Source organism: Coregonus lavaretus (genome assembly GCF_964263955.1).
Source record: "Coregonus lavaretus genome assembly, chromosome: 22".
Lineage (NCBI taxonomy): Eukaryota > Metazoa > Chordata > Actinopteri > Salmoniformes > Salmonidae > Coregonus > Coregonus lavaretus.
Window position 1 is genome coordinate 36,382,557 of NC_140009.1, and position 20,760 is coordinate 36,403,316.

The following is a 20,760-nucleotide window of genomic DNA, read 5'->3' on the forward strand; positions in this document are numbered from 1 at the left end:
CCTCTAACACTGTCTCTCCATGTCTGTCGCTCTCTGCTGAGGCATAATATCCCATATAATTTAAGACAGACAAACTAACGGAACCTAAGAGAAAGAATACAGGTAAATATGTACATGTACGTCATTTTGTTTTGCCCAAAATCATCTTATCATCTTCACACAGCATTAGAATCAAATAGGAGAGCCACATACAGTTCATACAGTTAACCACACACTGACAGTAGTAAAGGGTTGAGATAGAGGGTTAAGGGGAGATCAGACACAGTAGTTATTTGGCATTGGATGGCACTTAAATGACCACTGGAGAGACACTGAGTACAGTAGAGTTACACACAGGAACAGGTAACAACACACAACCTCAAAGAAACAGGTGCTTCTCCCCCACTCTCACACACAATGGCCCAATACCAAATCAACCCCTAAGCTATGCACTTCTGAGGTAAGTAATACTGGTAATCGCTCCACCTTGCTCCCCTACTCTCACACACAGTACCGCAGCTGCCGCCAACTAGGCATCACTGTCTACATCTTAACAATGTCACTCAGTCATGGGGCCAGAGTTCTTTTTTTGTTGTTGTTATATATATATTTTTTTTTAAAGATTCATGAGCGTTGATCAGGTGTTATTTGTCCTTGCAAACATGATTTTAGAATCCGGGCATAATACTAGCCACAAAGAAAAGTTTACAGCAGTAACTCTTCTGTAATCAACACAAAGAATTCACCTAAGCTTGACACGTTAAACATTGATTAGTCATCATTCTTCACATTTATCATTCATAGAAAGGCAACACACCGACAGTCAACAAATGAATTGCTTCCATCTCAGAAGTGTTGTAATTTGCACATAGGCTATAGCTAGATAATAATGCATTGGACCTCTCAGTGAGTGCTTAGCCCAGAGCTGGTGGTCAATAGGCAGCAGCACTTACTGTATGCACTGTATAGAAGCGAGGTAGGGGTGTTAAGGAATGATGAGATAACCTCAAGTAGGCAATGCCTGTCATTAGAAGAGGAAGGGGAGCTGCTGTGACCAGTAGGCCTGTACAGTCGCCTCTTCCTGCTGTATCTCAGACACAATTGGGGGGCGGAGCACCATGAGTCTAGCAAGCAGGATCAGTAGGCCTACGGTGAAGAAAGGGGGGCGGAGCACCATGAGTCTAGCAAGCAGGATCAGTAGGCCTACGGTGAAGAAAGGGGGGCGGAGCACCATGAGTCTAGCAAGCAGGATCAGTAGGCCTACGGTGAAGAAAGGAGAGCAGGATCAGTAGGCCTACGGTGAAGAAAGGAGAGCAGGATCAGTAGGCCTACGGTGAAGAAAGGAGAGCAGGATCAGTAGGCCTACGGTGAAGAAAGGAGAGCAGGATCAGTAGGCCTACGGTGAAGAAAGGAGAGCAGGATCAGTAGGCCTACGGTGAAGAAAGGAGAGCAGGATCAGTAGGCCTACGGTGAAGAAAGGAGAGCAGGATCAGTAGGCCTACGGTGAAGAAAGGAGAGCAGGATCAGTAGGCCTACGGTGAAGAAAGGAGAGCAGGATCAGTAGGCCTACGGTGAAGAAAGGAGAGCAGGATCAGTAGGCCTACGGTGAAGAAAGGAGAGCAGGATCAGTAGGCCTACGGTGAAGAAAGGAGAGCAGGATCAGTAGGCCTACGGTGAAGAAAGGAGAGCAGGATCAGTAGGCCTACGGTGAAGAAAGGAGAGCAGGATCAGTAGGCCTACGGTGAAGAAAGGAGAGCAGGATCAGTAGGCCTACGGTGAAGAAAGGAGAGCAGGATCAGTAGGCCTACGGTGAAGAAAGGAGAGCAGGATCAGTAGGCCTACGGTGAAGAAAGGAGAGCAGGATCAGTAGGCCTACGGTGAAGAAAGGAGAGCAGGATCAGTAGGCCTACGGTGAAGAAAGGAGAGCAGGATCAGTAGGCCTACGGTGAAGAAAGGAGAGCAGGATCAGTAGGCCTACGGTGAAGAAAGGAGAGCAGGATCAGTAGGCCTACGGTGAAGAAAGGAGAGCAGGATCAGTAGGCCTACGGTGAAGAAAGGAGAGCAGGATCAGTAGGCCTACGGTGAAGAAAGGAGAGCAGGATCAGTAGGCCTACGGTGAAGAAAGGAGAGCAGGATCAGTAGGCCTACGGTGAAGAAAGGAGAGCAGGATCAGTAGGCCTACGGTGAAGAAAGGAGAGCAGGATCAGTAGGCCTATGGTGAAGAAAGGAGAGCAGGATCAGTAGGCCTATGGTGAAGAAAGGAGAGCAGGATCAGTAGGCCTATGGTGAAGAAAGGAGAGCAGGATCAGTAGGCCTACGGTGAAGAAAGGAGAGCAGGATCAGTAGGCCTACGGTGAAGAAAGGAGAGCAGGATCAGTAGGCCTACGGTGAAGAAAGGAGAGCAGGATCAGTAGGCCTACGGTGAAGAAAGGAGAGCAGGATCAGTAGGCCTACGGTGAAGAAAGGAGAGCAGGATCAGTAGGCCTACGGTGAAGAAAGGAGAGCAGGATCAGTAGGCCTACGGTGAAGAAAGGAGAGCAGGATCAGTAGGCCTATGGTGAAGAAAGGAGAGCAGGATCAGTAGGCCTACGGTGAAGAAAGGAGAGCAGGATCAGTAGGCCTACGGTGAAGAAAGGAGAGCAGGATCAGTAGGCCTACGGTGAAGAAAGGAGAGCAGGATCAGTAGGCCTACGGTGAAGAAAGGAGAGCAAGGCTAGTTGTGGCAATGGCTTTTTTACTAAATTCAGGAAGTAAACTGAAATTCCAATGGCAATTTTCCTCATTAGTAATTTCAGTATACTTCCTGAATTTAAATAGAATTGACCCCAACCCTGACGTGACTAAATGGCACTACAGTATCTCATTGATTCAACATTACAGATGTCCATCTAATAGTTCTTAGAATGGCAAACACTAAAAGTTTGTCCCGCTCTCTCACACTGCCATTGTTCAGGTGGTGAGACTGGGAATCGAGAGAGCACCAGTTCCTTAACAAAGGGAAAACAGTATAACACAGTAAAAACATGTGAAGGCAACTCCAACCAGCCAACCAGACCATACTGGTCAAACTCACTTCAAAGAACACAACATCCAAAGCTGACCAGACCAGAGTCACAGATAGAGGGGGGATTCTAACAAAGGCAAAATCTTTATTTAGATTTTAAGGCCATTGGTGGTACTACAGTCTATGAAAACTGATATACTACGTACAATGGCACGCTGGTCATTCCAGTTGACAGCAATGAAGCTATCGGCATGGAACTCACCACTGGACTCATGACTCATGATGAGTCATCTCTGGGTTATGTGGTTCAAGGGCTCCTGAGTCTCCAGGACTCCGTATTACACACAATTCCTTCAGATTCTAGCTAGCTCAATTATTTTAGTTGAAGACATCCCATTTGTTAATAATCAGTATAGCTGTATAATAACCCAGCAAGCTGTTTGATCTGGGCAATGATGAATTGATTGAATTTATTAATCAATTATTTAAAAAAATACATAAACATGCACATCAAGGATAACACAATAAAGTCACTGACTTATTTTCATTGTGCTCCTTTAAAACAGATGCAAAATAAAATAAAGATTTTGCCTTTATTCTACTGTCACAGTATTTGGGGTATTTGTCACCTTCAGCCTCAGCCTGACCCCTTGGAGTGCCCCTCCCCCTTAGAGATCAAGGGACCTGCTGTGTGGGTGTTGCAGCCCTCAGCGAATCAGCGTCGAGCTCTGCAAGGCAAGGCCAATCACATCCCTTGGCTGTGATCCAATGAGGAACAGTGGAACAGAAACAGAAAGAAAAACAGAAAGACAACGGAAACTAAAATCAAACAGAACAAAAACAACAATGATGAAAATGTCTAAATGTCTTATAAAATAAAAGGATGGATGGATGGATCCAGCCTCATTCCACTATTACATAACGACTCCATCCCCAAACTCGACTGGCTACTAGCTTTACTAGAAATATGTGTTTTGATTTAGATTCTACCTTACAGCACTGTGGTTATATAATTGAAGAGTACTGAGTCCTGCATAAAAATGTTGGTCTCCAAAGAAATACTGTATCTCCATTATTAAATTAAGAAAGTGTCATTAAGATAGCGGTGTACTGTAACTGACTGTTTTCTCAACAATGTAAAGCACATGATTTGATAAAAATCTATTCTTCAACATTTGGACCAAATAGACAAGAGGCATATTGTAAGTAATGTATGGCTAAACAAAGCATGGGTCCAGTAAGTTATTCTGTCTTCTCATAGTAATTCTACTGAATTGCATTTGCTATTCACATTTCTACAATAAAAATCAAGAACCAGAGAGGCCAATGAAAAGATAACTCAACAGAAATATACCAAAACACAAAAGGTATGTCGAACAGATAAACAGACACACACACAGTAATACATGCTCGTCTAAACTTAAGCAATGATGGTGTCCCCCTTCTGATGGTGCCCACAGAGAGACAACATGGTTAAAACCAAACCACAGACATCACAGTGACAATGACAGACAGTAGAGTCACAGACAGGCCACAAACAGACGGACTACCCAGGACGACCTAGACTCAGTGAGGCACGGCAGCATTATAAGAGGGACTGACTGCTTGTCTGCCAGTCTGGAGGACCAAACTTACCGACTGGCTGCCAGGCCAGCCTGGCCCCACCATCATTACATCATCACCTCAGCACAAGGTCAAAGGTCACTCACAACATTCCTGGGGTAAGAGGAAGCGTAAGACTTTAAGGAGGATGGGGAGGGGGGTGGGGGTTGGGTCGAGGGAGGGAGGGAGGGGGGGTAGGGGTTGTGGGGTATGTCACAGTTTGTTGTCACACATTGACAGCTTGGGAGGGAATTGTCGGCCCCCGTACCATATGACCATCCCAAGTGCATCTTGGGAAATGTAGGCCACTGTACGGCCGTAGTACAGTACGACCATCATCCCAAGGGTTGGTTCACACCGCAACAATGAACACACGGCAGCTCTGTGCATCACAACCCTGTTGGCTCGGGCTGAAGCCAAGGGTTGTGGGTAGAGATGGGGGTGGGGAGGGGCGTGGTAGAGCCATCAATATACAGAGTTTGGTGAAGTGTTCCGATAGAACCCCATCGTAGCACCAAACTCACCACCGAACTATATTGTAGTGTATATCAATGGCTCTGGGTCGTGGGTTACATTGCAGTCAGTCAGTCCATAGAGAGGACAACTATGTGTGGTACTTTAAATATATACAGTACATACAGTATAGGACTTCAATTAGATTTAGGTAGAATTTGTTCTACCAGAATCAACACTGAAGGTAAGGTGTTTTACATTATTGTATTGTAAGCTACTGTTTGTTTTAGGTTAGTGTTAACTATATTCTACCGCAGTTACTACTGTACATAAAACAGCACCATATCTGGAACAAGTTTGACATTAACACTGACTAAAAACAGTTAGCAAAAATACTAATTAATTCAAGATGATTATTCCTTAGGGAATTACTGTGTAACAATGTCAATTTAAAAGGCATGAAAAGGAAGCAGCTCTACTAAAATGAGATCAGTGTAGCATGCCTTTAACTCTGACAATGGCTGATGCCAATCAATACAGCATACTGTGACTGTAAAGGCCAAAACACACCATGACTACCAACGGCTAAAAACAGCGGGCGGCAGTCATTTTCTGTTCATTTTGAGTCTACATATTGTATCACCACTGTTCGTTGACACCCAGCAGGTGTTCGCCAACAGAGAACGGCCACCCGCTGCTTTTCGCCATTTGTCTTTTTGGTGTGTCTCAGCAGTGTTTGTTCAGTGTTTAAGAATAGATGGGTCAACCATGGAATTACATATAGAATCACAGGATCTCTATGGGGTTAACAGTCACATTCTCATACTGTATCATCTCCAGTGGCGGCTGGTGGCACTTTCAATTGGAGGACGGGCTCATAGTAATGGCTGGAATGGAATGGAATTGGTATCAAACACATCAAACACGTATTCCATCAATGTGTTTGATACCATTCCATTCCATTCCAGCTATTACTATGAGCTGTCCTCCCCTCACCAGCCTCCACTGATCATATCTAACCTCCAGCCATTAGGGGTTAGATAGAACTCCTGTCAGACAGAGATGGCTTGGACTGGACCATACAGACGGTGTGTTGGAGACTGTTGAGAGGTGGTTAGTTCAAGGAGAGAGGTAAGAAGTCAAAACACACAGAAGAGAGCTTCTTCATCTTTCCAATGACAAGGTAATAACCAAGGTCATTGGCCAAATCTGACCATCGAAGCAGGATTTCCACACCACAGATACAGTTCAGTCAGGGGATTGGATCATATCTAGGCAACATGACATTACACAATGCCCCTTGCTGAGGTGTCAACTTTCAAGTCTGAAGGAATTTCTCAGCCTGTTTTTTTTTTTATATATATATATATATATATATATATATATATATATATATATATATATATATATATATTACTGTTAAAGCAACTAACCGTGAATTATCATTCCCATAACTAATCAATTCAATGATCCTGGATTAATTTAGAATGAATTAATCAATTTAGAATTAAAGAATGGAATTAAAGAAATTCCACTGTTCCAAAGACTTTCAGAGTTGTTTCACAGAAGGAGCAGAGAATGACCAATAACACTGAGAGATAGAAAAGACATCCAGTACAGTAGACATACAGTAGATTACACTGTAGACAGGTCAGAGACACAGCAGAGGACACAGTAGAGACAAAGTAGAGACAGTAGAAGACAGTAGAAGACAGTAGAAGACGCATACCCTGTTGTTGCTGAGCATTGCTTGAATATGTAGATCAATAATCTTGGTTATTGATTGGCTGATTGATTCCAATTTGTGCTGCTGCTTAGCTACCAGCATTCACATTCCAATATCATCAAATTTGAATCATTTGTCTTACCGCTGATATGTCATAAAACAATAGAATTGGTTTCTATTTGCACATGATGGGAAACAGAGAGAGCACAATTCCTTGCTTCATCGCACATGAAGGCACATAATATCCAAACTCACAAACAGAGAATTGCCGTTCATATTCAAGCATCTCATATTGACAAGAAACCAAGTAAACAGAGAGAGAGAGAGAGAAATTGCTTCATGGAAATGCAAGTGGTGAGAGACATAGATTCACTTAAAATTGATGGACTAGCTCATGGTACAGTAAACATTTCCATGTTCTCTTGGGATTTGGATATTGGCTACTGTAGGATTGATGTATCCTACACTTTCTGTTAATGTGAATATCATCATGTCTTTTCACCCATTGCGTAACATGAAGTTGCTGTTCGTTTTCTACTCGATCCATCCTCCCCTCCCAACCCTACCACACCCTGTCAGACTGTAGCCTATGTTAGGAATCACTGTACCGAATACCTCTATAAGCGATAACTTCCAGTAACTGTCCAGTGAAAATCTCACTTTTAAAAACACAATCTGTTAACTCATACTCAAATCATGTTGTTGACTCATCCTATACTCATATTTGTGGCCAAAGCATAAATTAGAGAAAAAACGCTTTAAAACAAACTCTAACTTGACCGTTTACATGTTGTTTTTTATTTCCTCACAGTATGACGTAATGTTTTTGTCCGAGATGTCTCATTGGCTGAACTGGCCAATCAGCTGTTTACTTGTCATACAAACATTTATTGACCTGTATACGCCCACACCATTCTGTTGTTGGGGTACGGTCACACCATTCAAACACAGAAAAGCTGCTTTTTAACATACTTAATTAAAAATGTTTGAAAACTATTTCACTCATATTGTAATTAATTATTGATAATATTTCATAGAAATCTGGAAACACTGGACAGCTACTTTAACAGTACAGCACATTGCTTCAACAGGGTGTGGTTGCCATAGAAATAGACTTCCTAGAATGGGCCACCCCCTTCAAGTCAATTCTATTTCTATGGTCCTAGCTTCCTATCCTGCCTTTACAAAATGGCTACCAAATCTACCGTAAAGAATCAGGAAATGTTACTTACATCGACAATGAAGAAGTCGAGCCAGCACCAGGCGTTGGTGAAGTACTTGTGGAATCCGTAGGCAACCCATTTGAGCAACATCTCTAGGATAAAGATGTATGTGAACACACTGTCGGCGTATTCCAAGATGGTCCTGATGGTCTTCCTCTGCTGGATGTACACATCCTCAAAAGCCTGGGGGGGGGGGAGCACATACACGGTTCGCTTCAGCTGAATTGGGGGGAAATTAACATGCTCTGTGATTTTATTTGACAAATTTAAAATACATAGCCTATAATTTGCCTCAGCCATATAAGTACAACAATGAATACCTCAAAAATCATGGATGATTAGAAACACAATAAAGTCAACAGACTATTTACATTAAAAGTGATGAAAATGTATACAACAACGGTTCTGTTGCTCAATCATGACTAAAAACTAACAGGATTTATTATACAAAAATATCTCCAGTATAAATGTATCATTGATTGCACTATTCCCTCCCTGCTGATTTGACGTCATGCCTGAGGACATAGCTCCCTTGGCACCAGAAATAGATTCCCCCCCTATCCTATCTGATAAATCACACAGTCCATTAGATCCCCTCTCAGATAAATGGTACAGTCCATTAATCACAGAGAGAGTCCATGTGTGTCTCAAATGGCTGCCTGGCTCAAATGGCAGCCTATTCCCTATGTAGTACACTACTTTTGGTCAAAAGTAGTGCACTATAAAGGGAATAGACTGCCATTTGGGACACAGCCTCAGTCCAGCTCTGCTCTGCTCTGATGCTCCTGCCTGCCCCCCCCCCCCCCCCCCCCCCCCCCCCCACCCCCCCCCCCCCCCCCCCTTTAGTACAGTGACTGGCTGAGATGCTCCTGCCTGGCCCCTCCCCCCACCCTTCTTAGTACAGTGACTGGCTGTGATGCTCCTGCTTGGCCCCTCCCCCCACCCTCTTCAGTGACTGGGCCTGCTGACTGCACCACTCCATGTTTTGTCCTATGTCCTCATAGCCAGGCAGAGAGAAACACAGCCCTTAAATAGCCAACCTTCTCCACTCACACTCTACCTCCTCTCTGCGTCTGAAATGGCACCCTGCCTTATTCTCTACTGCACAACTATTGACCAAAGCCTCTCTGTCTCGCTGTGTGTGTGAGTGTACATGCATTTGTGTGTGTGTGTTAACGCTCCACACTGTGACTTACCAGGGCCCCACTACTGAGTAGGATCATAAAGATAATGACGGTTTCGAACCAGTTATGCTCCACAATTAGATAGCATGTCTTTCTCAGGAACCACCAATATTTTCCCCACCCGTGAGTGATAGGCACGTCGCAGCATGGATACTTGATAATACACTCTGTATGGAAGGGGACAGGCACACACACACACAACATTACACCATTACTAAAAATGTGAAAATAATGTACAAATTACAAACTGGGAGGAGCAGGGCAGGGAGGGGCTGGGAGGGGCATGGAGGGCAAGGGAGTCTCAGGGCGTGGTTTAGGGCAGGGAGGGCAAGGAGTGGTTCAGGGCAGGGAGGGCAAGGAGTGGTTCAGAGCAGGGGGGCGGGGAGGGTTGGGGCAGGGCACGGATGGGCGGGGCCGGGCAGGGAAGAGCAAGGTGCAGTCCTACCAGGTGTCCAACAGTTTTCTGGGTCTAGGTACTCTTCCACAGCCTCCACCACCACAGCCTCCACCTCCACGTCAGGCTTGATGTCTATGGTGCTGCCCTCCGATGAGCTGGTGTCGTCCAGCTACACACACAGACAGAGCGAGAGAGAGAGATACATACACACACACATGCACAGAGATACAGACAGACGCAGAGAGAGAGAGAGAGAGAGAGAGAGAGAGAGAGGGAGAGACAGAGAGGAACACACAGAGAGAACGTGAGAACGACAGGACAAGGGACAGAGGAAACACATCATCAGCAGCAGGTTGACTGATCAAAAGCCCTGTCTGCAGCAATGGCTCTTGGGGTATTGGTACACAGAGAGAGACAGACAAGAGAGAGAGACATGACTGATGGCTAAGACTCTCTCACAGCCATTTATACATACTGCTGCATGCATTACACTGGGTCTCACTGAGGTTAGACGTCTTACTGTATAAATAGCTACCTCCCCGAGGCTTCATATAGGTAGACAGACAGAAGAAGAAGAAGAAGAAGAAGAAGAAGAAGAAGAAGAAGAAGAAGAAGAAGAAGAAGAAGAAGAAGAAGAAGAAGAAGAAGAAGAAGAAGAAGAAGAAATACTCCTGGGACTAAGATACATTCTGGTCATACACAAAATGAGATGTGTCTACCCATGTCTACATGATAAGCGTGTGATCTGTCATCAGTTCTAAATGCAGCCTATGCATATGACCTTGAGGAAACACATAACATGATTAATAGGGAACCAATGACATGGTTGTAACTCACCTTGACTTTACATTAAATTAGAGGGCTAGATTTTAAATGAGAGCCTCCAATAAGTGATTAAAGTTGACTTAAATGCTAAACTACCATAATAATAAGCAAATGATAAGACTTAACTGTAAATATCAAAACAACAGCAGCAAACTGCAATTCCTAAAAATATGACATGCCACAGATTTAAGATGTACTTTAGCCTACAAAGATGGAATATCAAATAACCATCCACTCTAGCCATACTCCTAAATGTATTTGCAACGTTTTAAGAAAAAAACTAAAACCAGTCAGCAGATATCCATTTCATCCACGGCTGTAGCCATTCCTATATTAGTGTGTGTATACTATTGAGTAATGGAGTTACATAAGAGCCTTGGAGAATGGAAACTAATGTTACACTGGTGACCACACCCATGCTTTACAGCCAGGAGACCACAACAACAACCATGGAGTAATGCATTACTACAACATTACTACAACATTACCACAACATTAATACAACATTACCACAACATTAATACAACATTAATATAACATTACCAAAACATTATTACAACATAACCACAACATTGGTGACTACAACATTACCCCCATGCAACATTACTACATTGCTGCAACATTACTACAACATAACCACAACATTACTTACCCCCTGCAAAAATACCACAACATTACTACAACATAATCCCAAAATTACCTCCTGCAACATTACAATGACATCATTATCAAGAGATAAACTCTGGGTGCATCTAAAATGGCACCCTATTCTTTATCGTGTACTACCTTTCATCAGAGCCATATTTACGTACCAGGTTCTCATGACAACATATTCATTAAACATTTGGCTAACTAACTCTCTGTTCACTCACCTCTTTGCTGTTCTCATTCTCCGACTCGCTACTGAAGTCCTCGGTGTTGAGGTTCTCGAAGTCGGACTCTCCGACCGCGATGGGAACGCACACGGTCAGGTTAGGGTTGTGGATGAAGGACATGTGGTCCTCGTCGATCATGTACTTCCCGACGCTGCTCCCTATACCACTAGTGGTGCCGTTACCATTCTTGGTGTAGTCCAGGTCGCGGTTGATATCCACACCACTGTGGTTGGCGATACAGTTCAGTTTCTTGTTGTACATGTCGTCTAAAGGTTTCTGTTCATCCTCCACCGGTGGCTTCTTGGTCAAGCTGAGCACCAACTCTGCCAGCTTGATCTTGAACCAGGCGATGCCCTTCTTGATGCGGATGACAGAGATCTGAAGGTTGTTCATCTCTCCGTCGTCGTCTGTTGCGGCTAAGTTGTCTGCGCTGAACGAGGACAGCAGCAAGGCAAGGAAAAGGTTCAACACCTATAGGGAGGAGAGGAGACACACACTGGGTCAGACGTGAGGGTGGATCTGGTATGGCCAACGGAGATGTGTGTACACATGGGACCTGGTATGTGTAGTATAACGAATCTGGTGTTCATAAGACAGCAAACTGCTCCCAGAGAGTTACGTTTCTTGGGCCAGTGATTACGGTCACTACCCTCGGTTATGGCGACCGCGGTTTGAGAACCATCAGGGTAGCATTGTTACAAAGACACACTCTGGGGACACTTACCACCAAGTTCCCGATGACCATGACCATCATGAAGACGATGAGACACATGCCCTGTCCGGCCACCTCCATGCAGTCCCACATGGTCTCAATCCACTCCCCGCACAGCACCCGGAACACCATCAGGAACGAGTGGAAGAAGTCGTGCATGTGCCAGCGGGGCAGCTTACAGTCCAGGGCGATCTTACACACACAGTCCTTGTAGTTCTTGCCGAACAGCTGCATACCGACCACGGCAAAGATGAAGACGATGAGCGCTAAGACGAGGGTCAGGTTTCCCAGGGCGCCCACAGAGTTCCCGATGATCTTGATCAGCATGTTGAGTGTGGGCCACGACTTGGCCAGTTTAAACACTCTTAGCTGAGAGAGGGGCATGGAAGAGAGTGATGGAGAGGGGAGGGGGGAAGAAAGAGAGGGAGGGAGGAAGAGAGGATGTGAGAATGACAGAAGAAGGGAGAGATGAAAATATTCATTATCAGCAGGGGGTTGAGTGATCAGTTCTGGTTGCAGCAATGGCTCTTGGGGTATTGGTATGGTAATTGATAGAGAGGTAGAAGTAGCAGTAGTTATGAAAACTAGCAGTACATAGACTAGTAAGGCAGTATATATAGTAAGTTGTATTGCACACAAGTAAATGTATCACTGCAACAGACAGTGCTGTAGTTGAGCAACACCATGTAATCAATCAGTGTGTGAATCAATGCACACTGTGGAATTGATATGATTTGTGTACACAACTGACAGACGTATATTTTGGAGGAGGGCGGGGCTAAAAGACAGTTTACCAATCGGAATGATCTGAGCACAGACAGCCCCTCCACGTCAGCCAATGCCAGCTCCACTAACGACAGGGTCACAATGAAGCCGTCGAAGCAGTTCCACCCTTCCTGGAAGTAGTAGTAGGGATCCATGGCAACCAGCTTGGCAAACATCTCCACAGCAAAGATCCCTGTGAACACCTGGCAGGGACGGATAGAGGTCAGAGGTCAGTTAGAGTAACTGCTACTGAAACATTTACCTTTCAAAGCGACAAACAGAGGTCAGACGTACTGTAGGAACTCGTACTATAATTCCTTAAAAAAGTGAGCAGTGAGCACTACCTTAAATGGAAATTAAGGTAGCCCACTAGCAAGAGGCTAGCACTGTGTGTGTGTGTGTGTGTGTGTGTGTGTGTGTGTGTGTGTGTGTGTGTGTGTGTGTGTGTGTGTGTGTGTGTGTGTGTGTGTGTGTGTGTGTGTGTGTGTGTGTGTGTGTGTGTGTGTGTGTGTGTGTGAGTGTGTGTGTGTGTGTGTGTGTGTGTGCGTTTGTGTGTGTGAAGATGATCTTTTTAAAATTTTAAATGTTTCTATTTCACAACAAATACACACTGGTCTAATATGTAAAAGACTGATCTCACAATTTACTGAAAGTGATACATTTTTCAGCTGCTGTAAATTGATCAAACCGCTGCTATCAATATCAATATCCTAACCATACCACAGAAAGAGAGACTGTGTTCTACTGATAAGCTATCCATGCTAACAACATTAACTAGTAGCTTTAGCTAACATGCTAACTAGACAGTGAAATCCTAATGTGCATCAGCTCTACTTTGATGGTGTTTCTGTCGAAATTGTAATGGTATCCATGATAACAGCATTAGCTAGTTGCTTTAGCTTTAGCTTGCATTAGCTAGTAGGCTTAAGGCCCTAAGCAATATGCTGAAATCCTATGTGCAGCTCAGGAATTTGACTCAGAAATGCTAATGTGAAAAAAAAAACAGGTTGGGATTTCAGAAAGAAAGAGCCAGTCTTCAGGCACCATTTTAGAGGAGCTCATCGATCAAGCAGCATCAAATATGAATGTAGGCCTCCCACCAGCCTGGCAGGCAGCACAGAGACAGAGCAGGCAGCGTGAAGCAGAGTGCTGCCTGGGACAAGGAAACAGCAGCACAGAAGAATCATATGATAGGAGAGGAGGGGGGAGGGGGGGTTGAGAGAAAGGAGAGAGAGAGAGAGAGAGAGAGAGAGAGAGAGAGAGAGAGAGAGAGAGAGCGAGAGAGAGAGAGAGAGAGAGAGAGAGAGACAGACACTCCTACAGTATACAGGCCAGCCCCATGTAAGAAATGGGGAGAGAGAGGGGGGGGGGGAAAGAGAGGGAGAAAGGAGAGGAGCAGAGCGGAGAGGAGGAAAGCGAGAGAAGATAGAGGAAGAGAAGGGACGGTGGTACATGTACCATGGAAAGACACAAGGAAGACGTGTATAGATACAGGGAAACTAAGGTAGCTTAGTGGTTAAGAGCGTTGTGCCAGTAACTGAAAGGTTGCTGGTTCTAATCCCCGAGCCGACTAGGTGAAAAATCTGTCGATGTGCCCTTGAGCAAGGCACTTAACCCTAATTGCTCCTGTAAGTCGCTCTGGATAAGAGCGTCTGCTAAATGACGTAAATGTAAATGTAAATGATTTAGCTTTGACTAGCCAATGAAAGAACTGCCAATTATGTGTACCAAAATAACACAGCTCTCTCAGCAGACGACAGGGGAGAAGATGTTATAAGAGGAGACGTCATTGTCAACGCACAACCACAAGGACGAGATAACGATCAAATGTCAGATTCTGTTCTTTTTTTTTATGAACACACTATCAATGGAGCTATGATGGGAAATACAACGGAAACAAGATAGAGAGTTGAAAGAGAGAGGCCTGGGGTGGTCACACTGTGGTCTAGCTCGGAGTTAGTGTCGCCGCCCCTGGTGCACACATATGAATCTGTCCCACTGCCTGTTTGACACACACTTCTCCTGTCTTTCCTGTCCCCGCTACTGACTGTCCTATCAAGTGGGTTGAATTATTTGAACTAAATACTAGAAAGTGTCTAATGTTACCATATACTTTCTAAGTTAATACCATGCAAATACTACACTACCAGTCAAAAGTTTTATAACACCTACTCATTCAAGGGTTTTTCTATATTTTTATTATTTTCTACATTGTAGAATAGTGAAGACATCAAAACTATGAAATAACACATATGGAATCATGTAGTAACCAAAAGTGTTAAAAAATCAAAATATATTTTATATTTCAGATTCTTCAAATAGCCACCGTTTGCTTTGATGACATCTTTGCACACTCTTGGCATTCTCTCAACCAGCGTCACCTGGAATGCTTTTCCAACAGTCTTGAAGGAGTTCCCACATATGCTGAGCACTTGCTGGCTGCTTTTCCTTCACTCTGCTGTCCGACTCATCCCAAACATCTCAATTTGGTTGATGTCGGGGGATTGTGGAGGCCAGGTCATCTGATGCAGCACTCCATCGCTCTCCTTCTTGGTAAAATAGCCCTTACACAGCCTGGAGGTGTGTTGGGTCATTGTCTTGTTGAAAAACAAATGATAGTCCCACTAAGCCCAAACCAGATGGGATGGTGTATCGCTGGAATGTTGTGGTAGACATGCTGGTTAAGATAGTGTCACCAGCAAAGCACCCCCACACCATAACACCTCCTCCTCCATGCTTTACGGTGGGAAATACACATGCGGAGATCATCCGTTCACCCACACCGCGTCTCACAAAGACACAGCGGTTGGAACCAAAAATCTCAAATTTGGACTCATCAGACCAAAGGACACATTTCCACCGGTCTAATGTCCATTTGCTCGTGTTTCTTGGCCCAAACAAGTCCCTTCTTCTTATTGGTGTCCTTTAGTAGTAGTGGTTTCTTTGCAGCAATTCAACCATGAAGGCCTGATTCACACAGTCCCCTCTGAACAGTTGATGTTGAGATGTGTCTGTTAGTTGAACTCTGTGAAGTATTTATTTGGCCTGCAATTTCTGAGGCTGGTAACTTATCCTCTGCAGCAGAGGTAACTCTGGGTCTTCCATTCCTGTGGCGGTCCTCATGAGAGCCAGTTTCATCATAGCGCTTGATGGTTTTTGCGACTGCACTTGAAGAAACTTTCAAAGTTCTTGAAATGTTCCGTAATGACTGACCTTCATGTCTTAAAGTAATGATGGACTGTCATTTCTCTTTGCTTATTTGAGCTGTTCTTTCCATAATATGGACTTGGTCTTTTACCAAATAGGGCTATCTTCTGTATACCCCCCCTACCTTGTCACAACACAACTGATTGGCTCAAACGCATTAAGAAGAAAAGAAATTCCACAAATTAACTTTTAAGAAGGCACACCTGTTAATTGAAATGCATTCCAGGTGACTACCTCATGAAGCTGGTTGAGCGAATACCAAGAGTGTACAAACCTGTCATCAAGGCAAAGGGTGGCTATTTGAAGAATCTCAAATCTAAAATATATTTTGATTTGTTTAACACTTATTTCGTTACTACATGATTCCATATGTGTTATTTCATAGTTTTGATGTCTTCACTATTATTCTACAATGTAGAAAATAGTAGAAATAAAGAAAAACCCTTGAATGAGTAGGTGTTATAAAACGTTTGACCGGTAGTGTAGGTAAGTACTAGCTTAAAGTACCAGCTTACTTTCTAAAGGGGCACTTCACCATGTTTTAACCTCATATTCATTATCTCCAGCGCCATACCAGTGTCTACATGTGAATATGAGGTTAGAAAGTGATGAAGTGCCCCTTTATGTACCAGCTTAAAACGCCTGTAAAATACCACACAAAAAAGAGATCCTCACCAGGTTTCCCACGTACAGCACCTCCTCAAAGTGCGGGGTCATGGGGTAGTGCTCCATTGCCATGAAGAGGGTGTTGAGGACGATACAGATGGTGATGGCCAGGTCCACGAATGGGTCCATGACGATCAGGTTGACGATCTCTTTGATCTTCAGCCAGATGGGACAACACTCCCAGATGAGGAAGATGTTGGAGAACTTATACCAGCAAGGTGGACAACTACGCTGAGACTCCTCCAGTTCTGAGAAAATTGATTAAGAGACCCGCAAGGAAAGGAATATATCAAAAATCAAAATAATAGAATAGTCCCCAACAGTGCAAATCCTGTCCACGCCCACCTGGCACTCTAAAAGGAAACTAAAGGAAACACTCAAAGTATTTGAAAGCAAACTGAGAGTTATTGACCCCAGGTCTGCTTTTGATACATGTTATAAAATAATAATATGTTCTGTTTATGTAATACATAATAATAATATGTCTGTTATGCAGTATCTGTCAGTACAAGAATGACAAGCTATAGATATAGATATAGGAGATGTATAACTGTTCGTCCAATAAGAGAGAAGGGCACCTCAGTTGAATCCCATTTGGGGATCAATAAAGTCTATCAATAAAGTCTTAACGTAAATATCTTATCTTAAAACAGTTAGATAAGGAAATAGCGAAATAGAAATAACTGTTCCTACCAAAAAAAGGCCTCTAAGGTAAGAGCCTGAGTAAGATCTGCCTATTTATTTCCCTACACTAACTTTTTGGTTTACACTCTCAGCTGAAAACATTAAAGCATGGAAATAGCTAGTTAGTTAGTGTAGGGAAATGAATAGTATGAAAATGTATGCACTCACTAACTGTAAGTCGCTCTGGATAAGAGCGTCTGCTAAATGACTAAAATGTAAAATGTAATAGTATAGGGGCAGTACCCTCCACTAGTGTGTTGGTGATGACGCTCATGACACTGTTGGCCCGCTCTTTCCTTCCGAAGGAGGTATTGAGCTGGTCCACAGACACCATCAGGGAACCAGACAGCTTCTTCTTCACCTCAACCTCAGTAGTGGGCTGCCAGGAGGAAGAAGAAGAATCAAGCACTGATGGTAGTCAAACCATGAACACCATCCCACAGCGCCATCGCTGGCCAGGGAGGGAAGCGCACTTGTAACAAGATTGAATTGGAAGGAGGGGTAGGTCTAGATTGGAGGTTGGTAATTCTTTGGTTGGCACAGCGGATAGTAATGTATTTGTCTTGTTGTCGATAGATGTTGAGAATATGTTGTGTGTAGAAACATGCAGGTCATATGCAGCCAGAGTGGGAGCAGTGGTATAGGGATATTTGTCTATTGTGACCTTATCGTCATTACAAAATACTTGAATAAGAGTTTAATATTCTGATATTGAGCAGGGAAGTGTTTTGTATTTGTGTGTGTATGTATTCACGGTGTGACTTACCTATTCTCTGAACTTGTAAAATAGGTTCCAACCATCATTACATCACATCCATTCTAACTAAATGTCCCCCTGCCTAAATATTCCAATGCTGCCACTTTGGCCGTGTCCGAATACCCGTACTTGCGTTCTCAATAGTAGGCTGATTGGGTATGCGAAAATATAACGTTTTATAGTATGTGACATTTTGAAAATGTTGTATGGTTTAAATGCCAGGATGTCATACTCATTTCGACTATTGAGGAAGAAAAGCGTGTTTTCAGACCCACGTGTGTTTGACAACAGCTGATAATCAGATAAGAGGTCGCGCTATACCAAAATGAAGGAATGGCAGGAAACAACGCAATTGCGCATTAAGATGACGCCTTCTCAGTATGGGTGAGCCTAGTATGTTGATATTTGTTGCTTACTGCATACATTTATACTAAAGAGTACGTTCTAAATGGTATGTGCTATGAATAGTACATTAGCACATAGTATGTCGTTTTATTAAGTAGTAGGCAAGACAGATTTCGGACACAGCCTTTTTTCCACTTTCCAACCATTATCCTGTCCCTAACCCCATCCAAACTCAGAACTCCATACTATCTGATAGTAATCCATTTTCTATTTGACCCTGAAATATCACCTTCAAGTCCTGTAACAAATCCTGTAGCATTTGAGGAGAACATGGAGGGAAGAGTAGTCTGGTTACTGTAGGAGAACACTAGGAGAACACAGGGGCAACACTATTCGGATTGCGGTCGTTCCAGTCGTCATGCATTGAGCATGCACCAAGTCAAAGAGTAGGAGTGGATAGACATCATAGCCACTAGTTTGGTTGTTATCATGCTGGCTAATTCAGAAACATTGTACAAGACCTGGTAGAAGGGCAGGTCAAACTACCATGCTGCTTACTAGCAAGAGAGAAAGATTGGTTTGGTTTTTTCATTTTGTTTGGTTTGGTTTCTTCACTGTTGATTGTTTGAAAAGGAAGGAAATAGTTCCGCTATTTTGAAGAGGGTTTTTACTTATGATGACTGTTATATGTGGTTGTTTATACCCATCTTAGTTGAATGCACTGACGTCGCTCTAAGATAAGAGTTTGCTAAATGACTAAAATGTTAAAGGGAGTGTTCGAGATTTTGGCAATTAAGCCCTTTTTTCTACTTCCCCAGAGTCAGATGAACTCATGGATACCATTATGTCTCTGTGTGCAGTTTGAAGGAAGTTGAAGGTCATTTCTGGAGCCATCGCTAACTAGTGTTAGTGCAATGACTGGAAGTCTACAGGAGCAAGGGCCTAGTTGCCAAAATCTCTAACTATCCCTTTAATGTCAATGTAATGTAACACCATTTGGAGTGAGAAAATTAAAACGTTGAGATATAAAACAACAGTATGCTGGAAGTCACTGAAAACCCCAGTTATAAAGTAACAATAAGAACCTTTTTTTCTGATAAAGTAAACTAAAGTTTCTCTATTTTGCTTCTTTGGGTTGGGGGGGCAGCATAGCATACACTAGACACTAGGAGCAGGGGAGGAGGGAGAGCGCAGATAGCGCAGACATACGGACTTGCAAAGAAAAAAGTTGAGAAGAGAGACAGAGAGAATGAGAAAGTGAGGGAAGAGAGAAAGTTGGGAAAGAGAGAGTAAGAGAGAGAAAGAGGGGGCCATGCCTAGACGAGACGGGTCTGAGTTACTCATTGACTTCCTTACACTGTCGTCAGCAGATGCCTTATCTATTTTCACCTCAGGCAGAAGGCGTCCGCCGGTCCCCGGACTGATCAGAGACACCACGCCGTTGCAGTCCACCGTCGAGTTCCTCTTCCCGCCGCCGTGGTGGTAGCCCGTGTAGCTGCTCCGCCGGTACGGGCTGAACAGGGAGTCCCGCCTCTCCTCGCACTCCTCCACAGTGCTATGCTCGTCATCAGCAAACTCGTTCTCCGAGCCCACATCCTTGCCGCGGCCCTTGAAGCTGAAGATGCTGCTCTTGCTGTTGTGCCTCGACAGGAACGGCGAGCCTGGGATACTGAGGAGGGACTGCAAGGGACAAGAAGACAAGGAGATGAGGAGAGGAGAGGAGGAAACGAGAGGAGAGGAGGGTAAAAGACAGAGGAGAGGAGAGGAGAGGAGAGAGATTGATGTAGCTGTGTAAAACTCCTGACACAAAGCATACAAAAGAGCACTGAAGGTCGTGGGTTGAATCCCCACAACCACCTTTCCTACCATCTGTCCTCCTGCCATATCTCTTTATCTGTTTTAGTCCTGTCTACATCAGGGATCTCCAGCCATGTTCCTGGATGAGCTACCGTCCTGTAGGTTTTCGCTCCAACCCTAATCCAGTGCACCTGATTCTAATAATTAGCTGGTTGACAAGCTGAATCAGGTTAGTTACAACTGGGGTTGGAGTGAAAACCTACAGGAGGGTAGTTGTCCAGGAACAGGGTTGGAGAGCCCTGTTCTAAATTTAGCTTCAAAAATATGAAAGGAGGCTGGAATTCCCATAGAATTACATATAGAATTATAGGATCACTATGGGAATTCCAATCTCCTTGAGAGAAGAAAAGAGATGAGGGTGTTGTTTTTAGTGGGTCCGGTTGGTGAGCTATGATTGTAGCCAGTAGAGTGCGGTGCCCTCACACCCAGACCCTCAGGTCTGGTGAGCAGGACTTGATGGCTCACCGTGTCATATAATCAAATAATTAGGCGACTGACA

The 20,760-nt window shown here is 43.9% G+C and overlaps 1 protein-coding gene across 8 annotated transcripts in view; it reads right to left on the reverse strand.

Moving 5' to 3' along the window:
• Positions 1-20,760, reverse strand: part of LOC311150389 (sodium channel protein type 8 subunit alpha-like) — a gene marked incomplete at both ends in the record, with an annotated part of 66,630 nt that overhangs the window by 10,485 nt on the left and 35,385 nt on the right. For 3 of the 8 annotated variants that reach the window (XM_084187835.1, XM_084187837.1, XM_084187838.1), the window contains 9 exons: positions 7,997-8,170; positions 9,184-9,338; positions 9,617-9,737; positions 11,266-11,739; positions 11,993-12,349; positions 12,775-12,948; positions 16,628-16,866; positions 17,546-17,681; positions 19,794-20,084. In XM_084187835.1, coding sequence (XP_084043961.1) covers positions 7,997-8,170; positions 9,184-9,338; positions 9,617-9,737; positions 11,266-11,739; positions 11,993-12,349; positions 12,775-12,948; positions 16,628-16,866; positions 17,546-17,681; positions 19,794-20,084 — 2,121 coding nt within the window. Of the gene's footprint in view, positions 1-7,996; positions 8,171-9,183; positions 9,339-9,616; positions 9,738-11,265; positions 11,740-11,992; positions 12,350-12,774; positions 12,949-16,627; positions 16,867-17,545; positions 17,682-19,760; positions 20,085-20,760 lie in introns of all 8 variants that reach the window. The other 5 variants (XM_084187832.1, XM_084187831.1, XM_084187834.1 and 2 more) reach the window with 3 other exon arrangements.